Source organism: Buteo buteo, chromosome 1 (assembly GCF_964188355.1).
Source record: "Buteo buteo chromosome 1, bButBut1.hap1.1, whole genome shotgun sequence".
Taxonomy (NCBI): domain Eukaryota; kingdom Metazoa; phylum Chordata; class Aves; order Accipitriformes; family Accipitridae; genus Buteo; species Buteo buteo.
In genome coordinates, this window is record NC_134171.1 from 30875467 (window position 1) to 30895692 (window position 20226).

General features: G+C 46.2%; 1 protein-coding gene across 1 annotated transcript in view; it reads left to right on the plus strand.

Annotated features, from left to right (window-relative positions):
* The first annotated feature begins 256 nt into the window (after positions 1 to 256).
* KIT (KIT proto-oncogene, receptor tyrosine kinase) overlaps positions 257 to 20226 on the plus strand; it is a 59301-nt gene continuing 39331 nt past the window's right edge. The window contains exons 1-2 of the mRNA XM_075025999.1: positions 257 to 331; positions 19029 to 19268. Coding sequence (XP_074882100.1) covers positions 265 to 331; positions 19029 to 19268 — 307 coding nt within the window. The 5' untranslated portion in view covers positions 257 to 264. The remainder of the gene's footprint in view (positions 332 to 19028; positions 19269 to 20226) is intronic.

Genomic DNA, 20226 nt, shown 5'->3' on the forward strand with positions numbered 1-20226 from the left:
GCGGGGGGGGGGGGGGCACCCTCTCACCTGCGCCCATCCCCGCGGCGGCGGGGCGGGGCGGGGCGGGGGCGCGGAGGGCGCCGCGGGGGGCCGCGCAGCGCGGCGCGGCGCGGCGCGGGGCGGGCGGCGGAGGCGGAGCCGGCGGCGGCGCGGCGGGGCCGAGCCGTACACTCCGCAGCCCTCCCGCGGGGGCTCGGGCATCTCTGCGCGCCGGGCGGTGGGAGCGGCAGCCGCGCCGCGCCGGGCTCGGGGGGTGGCGGCGGCATGGAGGGCGCGTACCTGGCCTGGGAGCTGGCGCACGCCGTGCTGCTGCTGAGCCTCTTCCCCGCAGGTGGGAGCCGCGGGCGGGCGCGGGCGGGCGGCGGAGCCCCGCGGGGCCGGGGCAGGCGCGGGCGGCTGCGGGGAAAACTTCGGTCGCCGGCGGCCCCTTCGGCGGGGGGGGGGGGCGGCGGCGGCGGCGGGGGTCGCGGCGGCAGCCCGCGGTCTTGCCCTGGCATCGCCCCGCGCCGCCTTTGCGGGACGCCCCGCCGGGGGGCGAGGGGGGTGGGTGGAAAAAAAAAAGTCCTTTGTTTGCAGTGCGCGGTTATCCGGGGCTGGGAGAGGGGCCGGCAGGGAGCCCCCACCCCCCCATCTCCGCGGGCCGGGCTGTTTTGACAATAAACTCTCCGGTAATCGGTACAAAATGTCCCCGCGGGTAAGTGCTCGCTGAACAATGGGCAGGGAACGAGCCGCCGCCGTCAGGTGTCCGGCGCTCCCCAGCAGAGGTGCAGCCTCGCCGGCGGGGGGGTTTGGGGGGGGGTGGTCGGCTGGGTGCCCCGCCGCGCCCCGCCCCGCCGGGGGGTCGGTGCCCCGCGGTCCCGAGCGGCCGGGCAGGCGGGGGTCCGCGGCAGAAGGCGTCGGAGCCGGTCCGCTCTGGCGCTGCCGGTCCTCCGCGGTGGAGAGGAGGGCGAGCGGTGCCGCTCGGGCCTTCGGGGGGTCTGTCAGGGCTCAAACTTCGGTGCGCCGGGTGTAAGCGCAAAGGTTCCTTCCCGCTGCCTTGCGGAGGTGCCTTCCAACCCAAACCGGCCTGCCAAAAGGGGGCTTCCTTGCCCGACCCCGCAGCCCTGGCGCGCGGGGGTAGCGATTTGGAAGACAGCGATCTGGCCGCAGCGCCGGGCAACTTCGCACATGGCTTTCGGAGTCGCCGTGCGGCTGGTTGCAGGGTTTGTAGGCTCGAGGGGCGTTTGGAGGCCTACGGAGGAAGGTGCTTGTCAGGGGGTCGCTGCTAGTGTTCGAGGAGTTGCACCCGGGGGGGAATTTGGCCCTGTGCACCGAAGTCTGAAAGCGGGTAACGTGAAAGGTTATTTTGCTACTTATCTAAGAGCAAGCTGAGGATCCAGGGAAGCGACGCACAGTGCTGGATGTTTACCGTCTGCTGCCACCAAGAGAGAGGAGCCTTGCAGAGCACCCTGCGGGAGAGCAGCCGGGGAGGGCTCTGCGAGGCTCTGCCCGTGCTGCTGGGAGCGAGTAAAACTAAAATACCAGGAGCTAACAGTAGCGACACTTGACGCTTCTGCATTGTAAGCACTTTACTTTGGGATGTGAGAGGGCGCAGTAGTTGATTGATGAACGTTTTTGTTAATAGCTTTGTTTGGGTAACTTTCTGGGTTTGCTCCCTTTTGTTTATTGGTAATCTGGAGTGTGATATCTGACAAGTTGGACTTTGCTATTTAGAAATACCCACATCCGTCTGCAAAATGCTAGTGCTGTGGCCACAGGGATGGGAAAGTCTCCTGCCAATGTGTTATTCCTCGAAATAAATTAAAAAAAAAAAAAGCTGAAATTATTAGTATGCACCAACTTTCTTTACTTCATGTATGTCTTGCCTGTGCTTGAAGGTTATCCTTCATCATATGGTTAGACTGTCCTTAATGAAAGCTTGAGAAACAGGTCAGACTGGCAGCATCTCCTGGAAGACATGAAATGCAGGCTCCACACTACTGGAGAGGCAAGGAGGGAACCTTTCTCATGGTCCTTCCTCTGGTTTTGGGTTCAAACGCTTACTTGTGGGAGACTTTTCAGCTCGGACGCATCAGACAAACTTGCGTAGACAAAAATACACTGTGTAGTAGGCATAAATGACTTGCTGTTGCAAAAGACAACTGTCTTGGGTATGTACGTGCATCATCTGTGTATCACGCAGATGTAGGAATAGTCTGGGCTAGTTTTGTGCTGGAGGAGGTATTACTGATGGCTCGTGTCCTGGCAGGGGCGCAGGGGACATCAGAATTGACAGGCAGGACAGAGCTGCTCTGCTGTGCTGGATTGCTCTGGAGCTAGCGTGACCCTGGGTTATTTCTGGGTTTGCCTCAGTGCAGACGCTTGGACTGGTTGATCTCCCACAGTCCCTATTGAGATCTCTCCTATCCTGTTGTTTATCGGTATACAAATTTATATTAAGTATCCTTCTTTGGCCTTTAGTCAAGAGCTCCTTCCTTTGGTTGCAAATAGGGAAGGAGGATCTAGAAAACAGAGCTCAGTGCAGTTTCTTGGAGGATAAACCATTCATCTCCTCTGTCCACAGCCCCTTCCTACTTTTTGTTTTCCTAACATAGGCCACCACTTTTCCTTCCATTTGGGGATTGCCTAGTCCTCATTTTATGCAGTATTCTGGAACGATCTCTTCTCTGTGCCTCTCCTGTCCTCCCCCAAGGCTCGCCCTGTCCCCCACCCCCCAGTACTCTGGCAGAGTCTCTGGGGCATTTCCATCCCGTGGTCATGGAAGACTGGACATGGTTCCTTTCAGCATCCATCAATACAGTCAGCTGCAGAGTAATAGGAGGCTCTCCCTGTGCCCAGAGGGAAGAATGTCTGTTTTCATAATGCTTCCTGCTACCTGTCAGCCACGAGGGAGGAGGCTTGAAGGAGGAAGATTGAACTTGATGAGGATTGTGATTGCTGTCACTCAGTCGCTGCCTTGACCCCCTCGAACCATCTGAGTATCCTCCCCTCCCTACACCCCTGTTTCTATCTCTGCTCTCTCCTCCTCCTTTTCCTCCCTGCCCTGTGGCAGTGCAGATTCTCCTGCACAGAAACGTGGCCCAAGGCCACTGCCAGGAACAGAATGGAAATGTCAAAGATTGCTCAATACTCGACTCTTTTTCCTTCCGTTACGACTGGGAACCCTCTCCCAGCAAGTGCCTAAGTGATTTTTCTTCAGGCTTTGTAACAAAGATGGTGATAAATTTGGCAAGAAGCGAGACTCCCATTTGCATCCCGTTTAAGTACCATTCATAGAGACTGGAGGCATTTCCATGCACTCATTTTGCAAGAGAGAGCCTCTCGTTGACAGATGACTGCAGCTGTAGTACCGTTGGGTTATACTGGCTCTCTGTGGACTTTCTACCTCACTTCAGCCCTCCCAGAAACCTATCGTTGATTGTCCAAACAGTAACGCTTCTTTGCAGGTGCCTGAATCGATCAAAGGATCCTGAGTCACCTCCAGAAGGGACATGCTGCACCAGGACACAGGTGGAATTGGAAAGGATATGTCTTTAGCACATGTAAACACGAGCTAGGATAGGTCTTAGCAGGAACATCTGAGTCATGTTCCAGTTGGTAGGAGTTTCTCGCAGTGAAACTTGTCCTTTTCTCTCTCTGGTCTGTTGTGAGAGGCTGTAATGATACCTCTATATTCTTTGGATTTCTGTCTGAACTATAATTCGTTGTTAGTGCAAGCTGTTCAAAAGATTTTTAAGGCATATCTGGAGCTGTCAAACTAAATACCAAATACTACGCATTCATAGTTTGAAGGAAAGCTGCTTTCTAGCCTGAACTTTCAGTAAACACTCTGGTGTAATCGGAAGGTAAGGAATAACAAATTCTGGATGAAACAAGAACCACACGGCATCAAAGAGTTTCAACAACATATATGTTTATCTACAATACACGACAACTGATCCTATCTCATATCAATCTTGTAGAAGAGAGGCAGTAATTGCTCAAGGTTAAGCCACTTTTCAGCTTTTTTCTCCCTGTCCGTGAAGATGAATGCCATTGCAGAGATCAAGCGTTGCACATTGTCTTGCTCTATGTATGTGACACATGTTTTTACAGATGTTGTTTTCTTTTTCATCTAGTACAAACATCTTCCAGGATTTTGACTCATTTCCTTAAGTCTCTTTCAGCTGTTCAGAGAATGGCTTGAGGAAATGAGATCTAATATCCTAATGCATTGCATTTACTGTAAGTACCTTCTCACTTTAAGTACAAAACTTTTGCCTTTTTGTAATTTCTGAACGTCCTTCTGAATATTCCTCTGCACAAGAAACAGCTTCTGTTTCAGAAACTCAGCTTCCCTGGTTAAGGCTCTTCAGCCTTAATAGAGCTTAAGTTATTCATTGTAACCTTAGGCAAAAGAGAAGAGCTGATGCTAAAGGCATCTAATGAAAGTGGTGATCCAGACTTCAGTGTGTTAGTCTTTTGGACATTTATTAAAAAGTCGGAAGAGAATGCACATACAGATTACTAGGATTTGGCATAAAAGGAATTTTTAAATTATTATTACTCCTCTGTGTTATTTTACTGCAGGAGTATTGTGCTTGGCTTTTTCAGTGACTTTTAGGAAACCAGAAGGGCTTGTTCTGAAAGGAGTCTCTTTGACAATGAATCCTGCAAAAAGTCATAAATGAACGTAATTTTACGCGTGTGAGCAGTCTCCTTGGCTGGTTGCCAAACCTAATGGCAACTGAAGTGTATTGTTTGTCCACCGGCCAAGATTGCTGCCGTTAGTGATAAAAGCGTAAGGGGAGTGTAAACATCTGTGTTTGAAGGGAGAATGTGACTCCTATTTTCTAGGGTATACCAATTAGAAAGCACAGTAAATGTTAATCTCTCAGTGGATTTACTCTTGGGGATTATGTTGATTTATTCTGAAAACATAGGTTTTCAGATATACCTTTAAATGGATTTTTAATGATCTTTTTCGTGTCGCAGCAGATCTTTTTTTACAGCATGTAAGGCTCTTGGCTACATTATCTTTAACAGCAAACAGGCATGCAAATAACAGAAAAGTTTCTAATGTTGCTACCATGCTATGCAACTCCCAGGCTGCTCCATACGGATCATTCCTGGAAATTGTAACTCAGATGAAGCATCATTTAGTAACATTGTCAGCTACAGGGGGTTTTGTCACTGGGAGGCTGACAGCATTAAATGTCTATGATTTTAAATGTCATCTTGACAGCTGAATCCTTAATCATGTAACATAATCATTAAATATCTGATATGGAGAAGAATCCGCTGGTCAACTAGGCACTGACGGTTGGAAATCTAAGTAATAAAGAGGATGCATGGGCTGATTTAAGTTAAGAAGAGATGAAAACTGTGGCAGGGAAATTTGAAAGAGAGATATATCTGTCACAGGTTCTTTGGAAGCCTGGCAAATGCCAGGTTAGTCCTACATCTCCTTTCTTTTCCCATCAGCAGTTGTCTTAAGCTAAGCAGTGCTCTTCTGCTCATGCTGGGTGAACATGCTCCTTGTGGCATGGAGTGGACTTCTTTTAAAGAAAGGCTTTGTGCAAAAGCCACGCAGGAAAAAGAAATCAAACTTGTTGGTTATAACCTGTCCTTCAGAGCCTGCATGTTTTTGGGGGGGAGAAAAGGTCCCAATGAGCTGTGTAATATAAGTGGTTTGGGTGTTCACATACCTAGGCCATTCATAACTAACTAGGTTCCTGCTGAAGGGTATCATGAGATTAAAAACTTGCCCCTGGCTCTCTTAATCTGTTTTTTGTTCAGGAGTTAATGGCTGCACCGACGTCACGTGTTGAAGGTTTTGTCTGCAGCCCTCAAGACTGGAAACTTTATTCTTTGCTGAATGCAATCTGGCTTTCTCATGCATTCACCTGCCTCCCGCAGCTGGGTTTCTAAGAGACGCGGCAAGTCTTAGGGAGCTCCCACAGAACTGTAGGAGTAAGGCTGGAGGAGACTTGCAGAGGTCATCTGGTCTGTCCCCTGCTCTCCCCTGGGCTCAGACGGAGCAGATCTTGCCAGGCAGACTTTCAACTAACCTGCTCTAAGGCAGACTTGTGGTGAAGAGTCTACCGCCTAGTACATAACTAGTAGTTAAAAGGTCAAAAGCTTCTCCTGATACCTAACCTAATCTCCCTTGCTGGTTGCTTAATTCCATCCTTTTTTTTTTTCCCTGCTCTGCTGGATACACTGAACTGCTGATCACCATCCTCTTTTTAATAACATTTTACACGTTGACAATTAATATAACATCTTTGACCTCTCTTTTCTATGATAAACCTTTTCCAGCCTTTTCTTTTGGTGCGTCTCTTGTAACTCCTCCTCCTCTTGTTCTTCTCAGCCCTCTCCAACTTGTTTGCATTTCCCCCAGATACGATGTGTAAAATTGACGTCTGACTCCAGATAAGAAACGTAGTGCTCCCAGGTTTAACAAAATAGTTACCTCCCCATGTACTATGTGCTTCAATTTGACTCAAAGCATTGTAAATCTGATCTTAATCATGATTTAAATCAGCCAACAGTAAGCCTCATTTTAACTGTTTTGCATTTCTACTTAATCATTTTGTAAAGAAAGGTTTAACCTCCTTTATTACCATTGAGATAGAGTTTTAATTAAATATAGCCTTTGCACTTAATGTTATACTTACTTTGATTAATCACTGTGCCTGTATTTAAGCAATTATGTAGGTTGTTATATGTACACTTATTCTGATTCTTTGTGTGTATGTTTTAATATGAAAATAGAAAGTGTTGACATTTCTCGTATTAGATAATTGATCTTTTACTAATGATTTGCATCGATTACAATGAAGGAAATGGGAATTCTGAAATGGTCTTCAGTTAGACAAATAACACCACATAGAAGCCAGCCAATTCAGAAGAAAAAACTCATTGAGAAATGTTTTGAAATAAAGAATTAATGTCTGAAAGGCCTATCTGTAGTCAAAACTGTGGTTTCTAATCACTATGCTGTAAAAATTTCAGAACTAGTCCATCTCAACCTCTTTTTATTCTTAGAATGGCAATGGAAAAAAGATACATGTTTTTTTCCAACTCCTGATCAGTAGCTTCTCTTTGAATGGACTAGTTGCTTAATTGAGTTGTACTGAATGAACTGAAATAAAGAAAATATTTTCCCTGCACCTGCTAGGGAACTCCAGATGCGAAGGCTGGTTTATCACTGTGACACAACCTGCCTAGAGGTGCTCAGTGACTGACTTCCATGAATTCAGTAGTTTGATTGCCTTTAAAATGTTGGCAGCAAATGTATGGCTTGAATATTTTTTTGCCTTTAATTTTTTGTAATGATTAGAGGAGTTGTAAGTTTACATTTATGTTGTTGTATTTTCAAAATTACTGTTGAATAGTTTTACTTTTAAAAAAGAAAATATTAATTATAAAAATCCTACATTTTTACTTTTAATGTAATATTAAATTAAATATGCAGTTTAATAGGGTATTTTTACCTGAAGTGGTTCTGTTCGTGTGCCTTAGATGCTCTTCTGCACTAGGACCTGGTATGGAGGCATTCATTTTCTGCTGCTCAGTGCCCGATTCTTTTCTCTACTTTTGCTGCCTCTTTGTTTGCTGTTTTACATGGCATGGAAGTGCTTTCTGTGCCTGGATGAGCATAACTTTTTAACTTTGAAAAGAAATTATGTTATCTTCAACAAAATAAAAGCTTCCTCCCAGTAGTGTTCATTGTAACACAAGCTGTTGAAGTTTCCTATTCCATAGCACGTCTGACTTCCAGGTATTATACATAAAATTGCTGACTTTGCAGTAACGCTAATATCATCATACCTAGGATTTGAGAGATGCAGCACAATAAAAGAGGTCAAATGGAAGGAGCAGAAGTAAACCCTATATTTCTGGTCTCCTCCCATAAACTAGGTACCATCAGAAGCAATGCTGAGATGGGATTCCCTGCTTAGGCAGGTACGCAGACCGCGCTCACAGCGCGATGCCCTCTTCTGTGTCGTTCCTGGGGTAGGAAGGAGGACCACTTTTTCAATAAGCAGCTATCTATGTATATGCCATGTATATGCAATTCGTGATAGGGCTTATTAATAAACTAGGAAATAAAGTACAATTTGCAAGCAAAAATTACAAGTGGGACTTCTGCTGACATTGGAGATTAAGTTCAAGAGCTGAGTTATGTATCTCCTTGCCAGAAGACTGGGGAAGTGAAACTGGATTGTCAGAAATATATCCAAGTCTCTGTATTCAAGGCGCTTCCAAGACAACATCGGTGACAGATCTTGCTGGGTGTTAGCGTGATTACCTGAGGCGAGATTTGTTCACCCAAGGAAGTCCTGAAGAACATGCTGATGAATCCTCCAGAAGTTATCCTCATCACAGTTTCAGAAGGCATGTGCAAAGATATTTCTCTAATACTGGGTCTGCCATTAAAAACATGTTTATTAGATTTGGGATTGTCTGTAAAACAACGCTTTTACAAGAATTTTTTACCAATGTCTTAGTAGCAAAGTTTGTGCACTAGTTAGACAAGGGAAATCCAGCTTACTGCAGGCTGATTGAAAATCACTGAATAGATGAAGTTAATTTATATGGACAAATAGGGAAATACTCCAAAACCTCCTTCTTAAATGGATGTGTGCCATGTGGTTGCATGACATGTGATGCAGTGACTTGTATTTCAGTAACAGAGCTATATAAATACTTCAGCTATCTTATTACTAAAACCAGGATTTTTCTCATGAATCTGCCAGTTCTTTCAGTGAAGGAAAAGAGAATACAAAGTAATACAGACATACACAGGTAGCTGTGTCTTTTCTGCAAAATTTGATGAACATATTTATTAATCTGAAAGTCTTGTTTATTGCTGTAATCTTCTAGGAGAAAGTACTGACTGAATATCTAGAGAAAGTAAAAAGCAGTGCTGCTCTTTGTGGTATTTAATGTGGTCCATCATAAGAGCAATGATAACGTAATTATGCAATTATTGGTATATATTCCTCTCTGGAGACCTTACGTAGATGATTACCAGTGCACCTTTTAATGAAATTGCTACTATTTGATAAAATTACTGCCAAGACTTGAAATAATTAGAATTCGCAATGCCAAAAGTCTTACATTGCCTTCCTCAGTTGAGCCTTTTCCAAATAGACATTAATTCAGATTGCAAAACGATTCACTGTTCTCCAGTTTTCTCATTTCTCTTCATTAAAACTACCTTTTCACTGCATTTCAGAAAACACGCTTTCAAGCCCATGTTGCTTATTACAAGGAACACTCGTTCAAAATGGAAGTTGAAAGATATTGCACCTTTTAATGTAAATGTCAGCAAAGAGAAGTGAGAAGAAAAAGCCATTAAAGGAATAGACTGGATGAATGACAGCTGAATTTGAATACACTATGCATTAGTGTGCTTTTTCATTCCTTCTAATCATTCTCTGTACTTACTTTATAATTTGTTTATTTATGTGTCTAACAGCTGATAAAACTAACTGTGAGAACAGCTGGTTAATAAGTAATTTTGGAAATTAGAGGGAAGGTGGCAATAATTCAGTAGGAGTAAGGATCAGTCTAAATGTATAAATCTCAACGCTGACAAGTGTTGTGGCAAACAGTTGCTCTTTTTTTTGCAAATCCTACTTATGTGTGTGTACATACTTATATATTTATTTGTCCTCTGTATTTTTCTTTGAATAAGAATTAGCCAGTAGTTGTTTTAAGCTTAGACCATTCTAGTTTAAAGAAACCTGATAGGTCAGTCATGCTTCGGGTTTGGTTTTGTTCATTAGTACATTGCCTGTAGATTCCTTCTGTGGTGGGAAGTTTAGGTGTAAGAGACCATAGCACATCAATGTGCTGTAATAAAATGAATTCATCACCTAGAATAGGTTATTGCTTATAGTGCTTCAAGATGAGTGGCTGGACTGCTGTAGTACATATGGTGCTCCTTCAAAAAACAAACCCCCAAACAACAGAAAAAGCCCCAAAGCCGTGATTTCCCAGAAGAAGAGGATTCAGAAAGGTATCATACCCAGCCATGGAAAGAGGCATGGCATTTGGTCCTGCTGTGGCCATTTAGTATGTGTGCTAAAGTAGAATTATATTCAGCTACATGTCTGCCTTTGACAAATGCCTGTTTAGCTGTATTAGCAGAGTGAGGCATGCCAGTCAGAAGGGGCAAGCCGCTTGGTAGGCAGGAAAAGCGGGCTGTTTACATGGCTGGAGTTTCCTCACCCCAGCAAAGGCAAACGAAGCGGCTGGGGGAAGGGGAAGGTGTACCTCTGTCTCTGGAAGGTGCAGTTACTGCCCCCAGCCCCCCTGCCTTGAGGGAGCGTTGCGCTTGCATGTATGGGGCAGCTCTCACATGTTTGTTCTGGAGGGCACGCGCAGAATCTGCTCTGCTAAGCCTGCTTCTGAAATAAGGAAGCAAAGTACGATGAGCGACATTGCTAATTGCTGCGACAAGCCCCTCTGCAGGAGCATCTGCTGGCTTCCACCCACAAGCAGGGGTTCAGCCCAGGTGCTCACATTTGTCCTGCCTGAAGATCCTGTGAATGTCTCTCTTGGAGAGTGGGATGTGCGGGGGCTAGAGAGCTGGCTGGATTTGTCTTCTTGCCACCTGCCTCTGATGCTGGCTGTTTCTGATTAACCACATCTCATTCAGAGGGGTGTGTAACCTCTCTTCAGGTGTAGCTGGGTGTCTCCTCAGTCACCCGAGCTGTTTTCTCTGCAAGGGGTAAGCGCCAAGTGCCTTTTACTTGTCACGAGGAGCGCCCTCCCAGGACCCGAGGTGTTTAGTGAGGCAGGTCCATGTAGGAGCAATCCCAAACCCTGGAGCTGAAAGCTTCTCGTGGGGCATCACTGCAAAGGGGGGTGTCTCACAGCCACAGTCAAGGTCCAGCTGCCTCTGTGGTTCCCCACACTCATGCCTCCACAGATGATAAAGACAACCTTTGTTCCAGCCTCCTTCTGCTTCCTCTCTTGGGTTTGCCGTGGGTGGGAATCATCTGGCTGGCTCTACGCTTGCTCTTTGTGTTGGGGGATACCCGTTTCTCCTTTATGGTGCCTGCAGATGGAGTTGGTTTGGCTGTGCCTTTGAGTGCTGGGCTGGTGAGCGCCCGCCTTCTGCCCTCCACAGTGCCCTTCCTCTGCCCCCTTCCCGTTCAGGCCGAAGGGTCTACGGCAGCGGGGAAGGCTGGGTGACAAGACAGTGGTTGCCCTCATGCAGCTGGGTAAATGTCAGAGCCCCCAGTAATCCTCTCCTCTGGTTTTCTGCTTACTAACATACAGCCTCTGAGGATCCAAAACTTCAGAGCAAGTGCAAGCACAGGAGCTCTGCATTTCTGCTTGGGAAACACATGGCGTTGAAGAGTCTGTTGGTCAGCAGATAGCGCTGACTCTGTTAGATGGGTTAGAAACAAACCACTTTGTTCTGCAGGGAAGCCTAATCAGTCTAGACCCTGTAATACATGCGCAGTGACAGTTATTTTTCAGTGTCCAAGGTGGAGCTGGGGCAGAGGAGCCAGTCAACGTTTCTATCAGCAAGGATTTGTGGCATTCAAATATGCCGAGAGTCCATGACACTTGCAGGGGACAATCACGTCTTTGGCCTTTTTTGGTCTGTGTCTTTGAGGAAGACACTAGCATGGGTGTTGGCGTGGATGGTTTCTTTCGTGAAGTAAGCGGCTATACTGCTAGCTTTCTTTTCCCCTGCAGCCTAGCTGAAATGGGATCTGATGTAGCTTTCAGATCAAATCATTTAAAATTGACATTTGCCATTGCTAAACTTTTCATCTAGCATAAGGGAGACTGTCTGTTTAGTGAAGTGGAACAAAGCAAGTAAGCATATGATAGCATCTTTCATTTGAAAAATCTGGGAGATTTTGTACATCAGAGTAAATTAAAGTTGTTTCAGTGTGATTAACATGCGAATTTGACACTGTATTTGTTGCCTTGGGCCATGAAATGGTAGGACAAAGAAAATATAATTGAAAAGGTCTTAAATTAATCTCCATCATAGCATATGTCAAGTGTCATAGTGGCTTTAACAAACAAGAGACAGACTTGGAAAGGTGATACTCTTCAGTTAGACCAACTAATACTGGAAAGAAGACCCAGCAGGCTTCTGGCTAGGACTTCTGCACTTGTGTAAAAGAGACGTTTTTGCTTCTGCTTTTCTTTCAGATCTGCAGGAGACCTGAGTGTCTGAAAACATACTCATTTTTCCAGCAGTGCTGGGTGTGCTGAAAGAGGATATTACCTCCCTGCAGGCCATGTCTTGCTGATATCCCTGGACCATTGCGTCTACAGCAGTGCCACTACTTTAGCTGATAAAGCTATCTCTTGTTTCTGCTCTCTTACAGTGGCGTAGATGAGAAACTGAAAAATGTGGTGAGTGAGGTCTGTGTGACAGCCCTTGACATGAACCCAGTGCCCAGAATGAATAGGCACTGAAAAGAAAGCAGTCTCTCTAATTGTATCCAATCACCACAATCTTACATGAAAGTCGCGGACATTTTGACCCTTGAAGTTTAGCTCCTCGGTGCATTTGTCATAGAAAAAACGTTAACTGGTTTAGAAATCATGGTCAGGATCAGGTCATGGTCAGGTCATTGTTTTCGTTGCGCAGTGTGTGTACAGCTTACGTGGGGACTGCTGCTGACTGTGAAGCTTATGGACAACCACAGGGGGAAGAGGCAGATGCTCAGAAGAGCCTGCCGTGCCCTTACGAGTGTGTCCCAGCCCTGGGACAGGCAGGGATAGGGATTTGCTCTTTCTGGGTAGCAGTGAACCTGCTGGCAGGTCGCTGCCAGTCCCTTGGGCTTGGCAGAAAGGCTAGTACTGGATACGACCAGGTTGTGGCTGTACTCTGAAGCTGCGCTGTGCCCCTGTCTTGGGAGATGTTTGAGATAAGTTTAACGTGGAAAGGGGTGGAATAAGGCACAGGGTTGTTTTGTTTTGTTTTGTTTTGTTTTCTCTGAAAGCAGTCTGTTGTGTTATAGAGCTGCCACAAACTTCTTGTTCCTTTTAATGTTTAGATAATTGTTGAAAGAGGAAATGGCCACAGAGGGACTAACCTGTTGGCCTAAGGTTCTGCAGGAAATCTGTGGCAGAGCTGGGAATAAGATCCACAGCGCTTGACTCTTCATCTTATTCCATAGCAGTCCCACGTCCTTTGTTTGCTTGGCAGCTGGAGATGATTTCCAGTTGCTTGTGAGCGTGATGTGGACTTGCACCTGATGTGCTTTTCCGTGCTACAGCAGTGTTGTGGCTGAGACTGAAAAGCTCCGGCATAAACCGTATTTTTTTTTCCCCAGGATGGTGCACTCCTTAGCCAAAGCTTTTTTTGTTTGCACATCCCTTAATTGTTACAGGAACATTCTGCTGTCCTTAATCATATCCCTGCAATTTGACCTGCATTTCCTATCAGTATTATCTAGAGCTGTTTTATTTTCTAATTCCTCCAGCCCTGTTTTCCAGATGTTCCTTCTGCATGCAGAAGTCACAACTGCTGTACTCTCCCTCTTTCCTCCCTCTCCCTTCATTTTTAAGTCTTAGGAAGCTGCTTGTAATATATTCATATATTCTGCTTCTTTTTTCAGTTACACAGCCTTGTTCACAAGTGATCCCGGCATTGTAGTTTTTAACTCAAATTTGTTATATTACAAGGAGATGCTAGGGTAGTAGAAGTGAGTCTTTTCAGCTATGGGATACAAATTTAGAACATCCAAAATGGATCTTGGGCTGTCCAACTCTGAGCTTTGCAATTTATTTTAAGTTTTTTTTTTCATTGTTGTTCATTAAATATTTGCCATTATCAACATATTTTGTTAGTATGTAATAACTACCTGCTAGTTGCCCCTGAGGACAACTGTAGAGGGTCATCCAGAACCCCGTTGTGGTACTCTGGCTCTGCAGTGTATAGGGAGTGTTGGATGTTTCGCAGTGGGATCCACAGTCTGTGACCAACAGTGGGAGCATCTGCCCCACTTGCCCGCAGGAGCCACAGGGGCAGAGGATGGGTTTCCTCTCTCCCCCTTCTCCTGTGGGGTCCCTGTGGTCAGGTGGGCTTCACTGAGGTGGGGATACTCAACCTGATATTGAAGTAGTGGTCCACCTCCTTTTCCAAGGTGGAAGGGGGGGGGGGCATGCCCAGGTGTGGGTCAGATAATAGAATAAGGATGCACACCCACACCTGGAAATCTTCAGTGGAGACATAACGACGGGTTCCTCCATCCTGTTGCTCAGAGAGTTTACAGTCTCACTGGTGAATGGTACAGTCATGGTCCTGCCTGGGGTGAACGTGGAGCCCTGGGAGGAGACAGCAGACGCTGTATCCCCTGGGGTTTGGCACTTGGAGATCTCTTACGATCCCTGGCGTATATTCTGCCGGCACAACTGATTCCCGAATTATTAGCGTCAGTGTCGTGGTTATGGTTACATGCTTATGACTGGTGTTACTAGAGTGCGCAAGAGCAACAGTGGGCCTGGAAGAACCCTGTCGTGCCTCAGGTGCGGCACAAATGGAGCAGTCTCGGATGTGAGGCTTTAGCAGTCTGAGGAAAGATCAAGAGATACCAGATGGACACGTGCTGTGGGGATTAGTACACTGGATTACAAGTTGTTGGTTAAACGCTCAGATTTCTGTTACTTAATTATTCCTCCAAAAAGAAGATACAAAGTCATTCCCATCTTTCTAAGCACCATTTTAATTCTTCTTTTTTAAAGACAGGCGATATTTAGATACATAATACCAAGCACATCTGATAGTCCTTGCCTTTACAACCTGTTGTCCTTACACTGCCATACTTTCCTTGAAGATACATTATTTTCAGAAGGCAACAAAAAACCCCTTTACATTGTGGGAATCCTTTGCACGAGGCATTAATTCAACTTGTACATTGTGTTGCTGAGAATTTGTAGGCTGCGTAAAAGGGACCGTAGCAACATTGTCTTGAAATATGAGTGATGGCTTCAACTCGAATATCGTGGACTGCCACAGTGTGCTTGTTCTCTCTTTGCCTTTCTTTCCCCACCTCTGGTACATAATGTATTTCTTGTACCTCTGGATGGAGTCATGCTCTGCTCTGTTGTTTACAACCTTTAAAAACTTTCCAACAACTTGCTAGATAATCCTGATAACAGGTGTTGAAAAATTTTTAACTCCTAGCCTGAATGGGTAGGATGAGTGCTAGGGGAAAGAGTAGGTAAAAGTCACAAACGTTGCATAAAAATATGAAATTCCGTTTTTCTTAATCTTTCTGGCAATTATTTCTGAGATGCTTGTTTATATGTTCAGTCATGTGAGTTTGTTTAGAGGATTAGTGGACCTCATGTGGAAAATTCCTGGTGGTGCTGGAAAAACAGGTGCTGGTGGACTGTCTGTTGGGGTTAGCACTGATAAATAAATCTTCATCCAAGAGAGATGGGGAGAGAATGAGGGCTCCCTCCAAAACCCAGACCACAAACCAAGTAATTAGACTCTGCAGGTGGTCTGACTGTCCTTTGCTTCCTACTCTGTGGTAGATTTGTCAGGAAGAGGAGCAGTTACCTGACCTGGTCTTAATCCAGTATATACCTTAAGAACAACTAAAGCTGTGAGATGAGTGAATTAAGTCTGGACTATATGACCTCATCCCAACTAATTATCCGATTGTTTTGCTTGAACGTCTGTTGTTATCTGTGTGGGTAGGGAAGTTCAGCCTCTGAATGGAGCTGCAGAGTGTGCTTTTGCATGCAAGTAGTATTCATTTTTGAGAAATGTTCCTCCCTGGCTCAGGCATGGCTATTATGCATCTAGTCCAACTGTGCGATACTGTGCTATGCATTAGAGGGGCATGGGGCGATGGTTATTTGTAGGACTAAAAAGCCGGCCTTCGGAAGGGGAAGGCTTTGTTGCTGCAGAACCTGTCAGCATTTGCACACATCACAGCAAAGTGTATGGTTTGGCAGACCTGCGCTCAAGTAGTAGGTCAGTTACGACATTAATCTATGCACTGCTACCTCCAATGTGTCCCTTTCCTCTGCAAACCTGTTGATGACACCCTACCTTTGACCTTCACGCGCCCTTGTGCCCTGGGGTTGGGTGGTTAAGTGGGTTTGGGAAGGAGGAGAAGCCCGATGGCTGGCCGTGCAGGACCTTACGGGCCGATTCTGTCTGGGCGGTTCGGAGCCGAGAGTTACCCCGCGTGTCGTTCATCCGCCGCGCAAATACCCGGGAGAGAAGCGGAGGGAGCGGCTCAGCAAGCCAGGCTGTCTCAGCGTTTCCCGAGGGGCGAGGAAGCGAGTTTGTTCTCCACGTAGCTGTGGGGCTCTTTGAAGGAGGTCGCCCCTGGCCGCAGCTGGGAGCGCGTCTCCGCTCCGGCGTGCGCACGGCGCGAAGGCTGCGGTAAGGTCCGCCGAGGGAGCATCCCCTGTCCATGCGCACGCGTTGGACCGCACGCCCGGCGTTTCCGCTGGCTGCCGCGGCCTTTCTGTCCGCGCGGCCGAGGTGTCCCGTGGGGGTTTTGGTGTCGAAGGGAGAGCGGCGGGTGGGGGCCGCGTGGGTCGGCTTTGTGCTTTCGGAGGCAGCCAGCCGCCAGCAGTGCCATCGCGGCGGTGCCGGAGAAGGGGGTGCATGGCTCGGGGCGGCGCGTCCGTCCCCCCCGCCGCCTGTTTTGTGCCGGGCGTTAGGAGCCGAGGCCGGGCTGCCGGCGGCAGCCCCCCTCGTGCTGGTGAAGGAGGGCTGCCCCGTGGCGTGAGGAGGGGACGCGTTGGTGTTTGCTCCACGGCTGGGGCTGTGGGACCTGCCCAGTGCCGTGCTCCTCGGTGGTGGGGCAGGGGGTGGGCAGCGGGGGCTGTCCCAGCCCGGCCATGCACACGCCTCCCCTGGGACCTTGCTGGCTGGAGGCGGGGAGGGATGCTGGCGAACGGTGTCCTGATCTTCTCCTTTCCCAGACTTCCTGACTCGTCTGAGGACCTAGTGCCAGTGTGGGTATGCCACGTTGCACTTTTGCTATTTATGCAGCTCGTGTCATTTGTTGTTCGAAGTACCCTGTGGTCTGTGGGAAGCAGCAGAGGAGTCCTCCAAAGACATCCCATGAAGGACCTGCATGGTCTTTCACGAGACCTTCTCAGAGGTCTTTGCCCTTTGCCTTCTCAGGTGCCAAAAGTTGCTGGCTCTGATCTGAGGGGTTTGCAAATCAGAGGTCTCCTTGCCTCTGCCCTGCTCTTAGGTGCCTCTATGTCCAGGGCAAAGGGTTTTTCCAGCTCTCCTACCTGCTGAGCCACTGCTGGCTGGGACCTGCGCTCCTCAGACCTTGGACTTTCACTCTCCTTCTTCGAGCTGCTTTATCACAGCTCAGGCTTACACCTGCACTTTGAGGTAGCAGATTTGAAATTAAATGCGGGGTTTTTTTCTGCCTTTTTCTGGCAATTATTATTTCTAGGATGGTTGTTTATGGTTCAGTTATGGAAGCATATATGCAGGGTTAGTGGACCTCATGTGGAAAATTTCTGGTGGTGCCGGAAAAATGACTGCCTGTGGGGTTAGCACTGATAAATTTTAATCCGAGAGAGATGGGGCGAGAATGAGGGCTCCCTCCAAAACCCAGACCACAAACCAAGTAATTAGACTCTGCAGGTGGTCTGACTGTCCTTTGCTTCCTGCTCTGTGGTGGATTTGTCAGGAAGAGGAGCAGTTACCTGACCTGGTCTTAATCCAGTATATACCCTAAGAACAACTAAAGCTGTGAGATGAGTGAATTAAGTCTGGCCTATATAACCACATCCCAACTAATTATCCGATTGTTTTGCTTGAACGTCTGTTGTTATCTGTGTGGGTAGGGAAACTCAGCCTCTAAGCGGAGCTGCAGAGTGTGTTTTTGAATGCAAGTAGTATTTTCAGTGGCATGACTCTGCTACTACATATGGATGTTGTACAATCTTGTACAACTGTGCTTCACATGAGAGGGACATTAGCTAACAGCATCACTATTGTAAGCTAAGGATTGCTTGCAGGACTAAAGAGCTGCTCTGAAAGGGGAAGGGTTTATTCCTGCAAGACGACCTCAATATTTGTGTATGTTCTTTTGATGGTCAAGTAGGTCCATAGTAGTAAGAATTTATCTGCTTTTTCGGCTATGAACTCCATTTTGTAGGTTCACTAAGATGTTCACATCAGGGGTATGCTAACTCAGCAACCCCCTGCTTGACTTACCTTAACAGTGGAGCCAGAGAAGCCTGAATGTGCTTCTTTCTCCAAGTACGCAGTGTAAGTTGGGAAGTGGTTGGGAATTGTGATTTGAAGCTGCTAATTTTACACACCTTTAGTTTCTGAAAACTTTTTAAAAGTTGCGTTATAGCATGTTCAGTGAAAAAGAAGCTAAGAGGTCATTTAGAGCAGCTTTGGTGACTGGGAGATTGGTGCCTCAGTGAAACTAATTAGGTAGCGTTGGGATGGAAGCTTGAAGAATATTTTCTATGAAATTTTTTGGAGGTAAAAAATGACAAATTAGCACTTCAACTAAAGAAATAAGCAAGTACGGAAAGCATGTGCTGATGCCTTCATTAAACTGGACATTTCTAATCTAAGAGTGTGAGTGGAGCTTCTGAATACATGAGGGAGCAGTTAAAAAAAGATAACTGTTGAGCAAGGAAACTTTAGTTCTTGGCAACATACTGAGTAAATGACAAAGAATGATTAAAAGTGCTGCCATGTAGAATCAGGCTCATATGTTCTTGAATTTAATTTTTAAATAGCTTGGGTCTGTTCCCATTCAAAAGCCAAACCATTGCAGAAACTGGTGCATGTGAAACTAGTTTCAAATGGTTTTTTAAAGACCAGTTTCAATGTGCAGTGGTTATTTACTCTGTGTGCTGAAGGTCTTATAGGCCAAAAGGTGTCTGTAGAATTGCACAATGCCATTGCAGCTTTGTATTTTTAAGAAATAACTCCCAAAATATTGACTGCATATATACAACTATAAATAACAATTTTGCTGCAGGAAAAAAGAGAGTTCTATTGACAGGCATTGTATTTTGTGCTTTTTTTTTTCCAGGTGGTTCACTGTCCCGTGAAGAATCTTCACTGGTTGTGAATAAAGGGGAGGAATTAAGGCTGAGGTGCAATGAGGATGGACCTGTGACTTGGAATTTCCAGAACTCGGACCCATCAGCAAAAGCAAGGAGCTCCAATGAGAAAGAGTGGTACACCAAAAATGCAACAGTCAGAGACATAGGCAGATACATATGCAAAAGCAACGGGAGTACTGTCACCTCTTTTTATGTTTTTGTTAAAGGTAAATATCAATGAAGGCATTATTTTTGCTTTCCCCCTCAGTTTCCCACACCCAAAATAATAGGGCAGTATATGGTGGAGGAGGGAATGAATTTGAGGTACAGAGGGAGAACACAGTCTGATAGAAGAAATCTTCTTCCCTGTCCATTAGAAAGAAAACTCACTCCCAGCTTTGCTTGCAATGGCCTTCGTCACCAGAGCAAAGTTCTGGATGAGTTTCTGTTTACATCCCTGTTGTTTTGTGGTGAAATATACCTGAGCTCTCTTTCTAGAAGCTAGCCAAGTGACCTGAATCAGTTGTATGAGTCAGTTGTACTGTGAGGAAGCAAGCAGTATGTAGAAATGTCTTTTTAATTCCATGCCATCCATCAGTATGGAGTCATGTAAGGTTTGGCCCCAAGCTCTTGATTTATTGAGGCAGTTAGCTAAAGGATTTGGCTATTTGAGGCTGCACTCTCAAGCTTCAGCCAGCAGGCAGCAATGATTCCTATGCCTCCAGTTCCTGATCTACCTGTGACTGATCAGAAATGTCTCAGATGGGAAAAAAATGCCTCTGCTCTGACACATCTTCACAGTCCTTTATTACCCTTCTTCTTTGTGCAGATTTCTTCTCTTTTGTTGGCTCCTGATCTACGGGTTCATCAGCTGCCCTCAAGCTGACAGTTTACCATGCCTGGCATTCCCTTTTCCTTTCCAGGGAAGACAGTTTGTTGTGGTTTAACCCCAGCCAGCAGCTAAGTACCACGCAGCCGCTCACTCACTCCCCCCCACCCAGTGGGATGGGGGCAAGAATCAAAAAAAAGTAAAACTCTTGGGTTGAGATAGGAACAATTTAATAGAACAGAAGGGAAGAAAATAATAATTATAATAATAACAATAATAAAATGACAATAATAATAATAAAAGGATTGGAATATACAAGTGATGCACAATGCAATTGCTCACCACCCACCGACCAA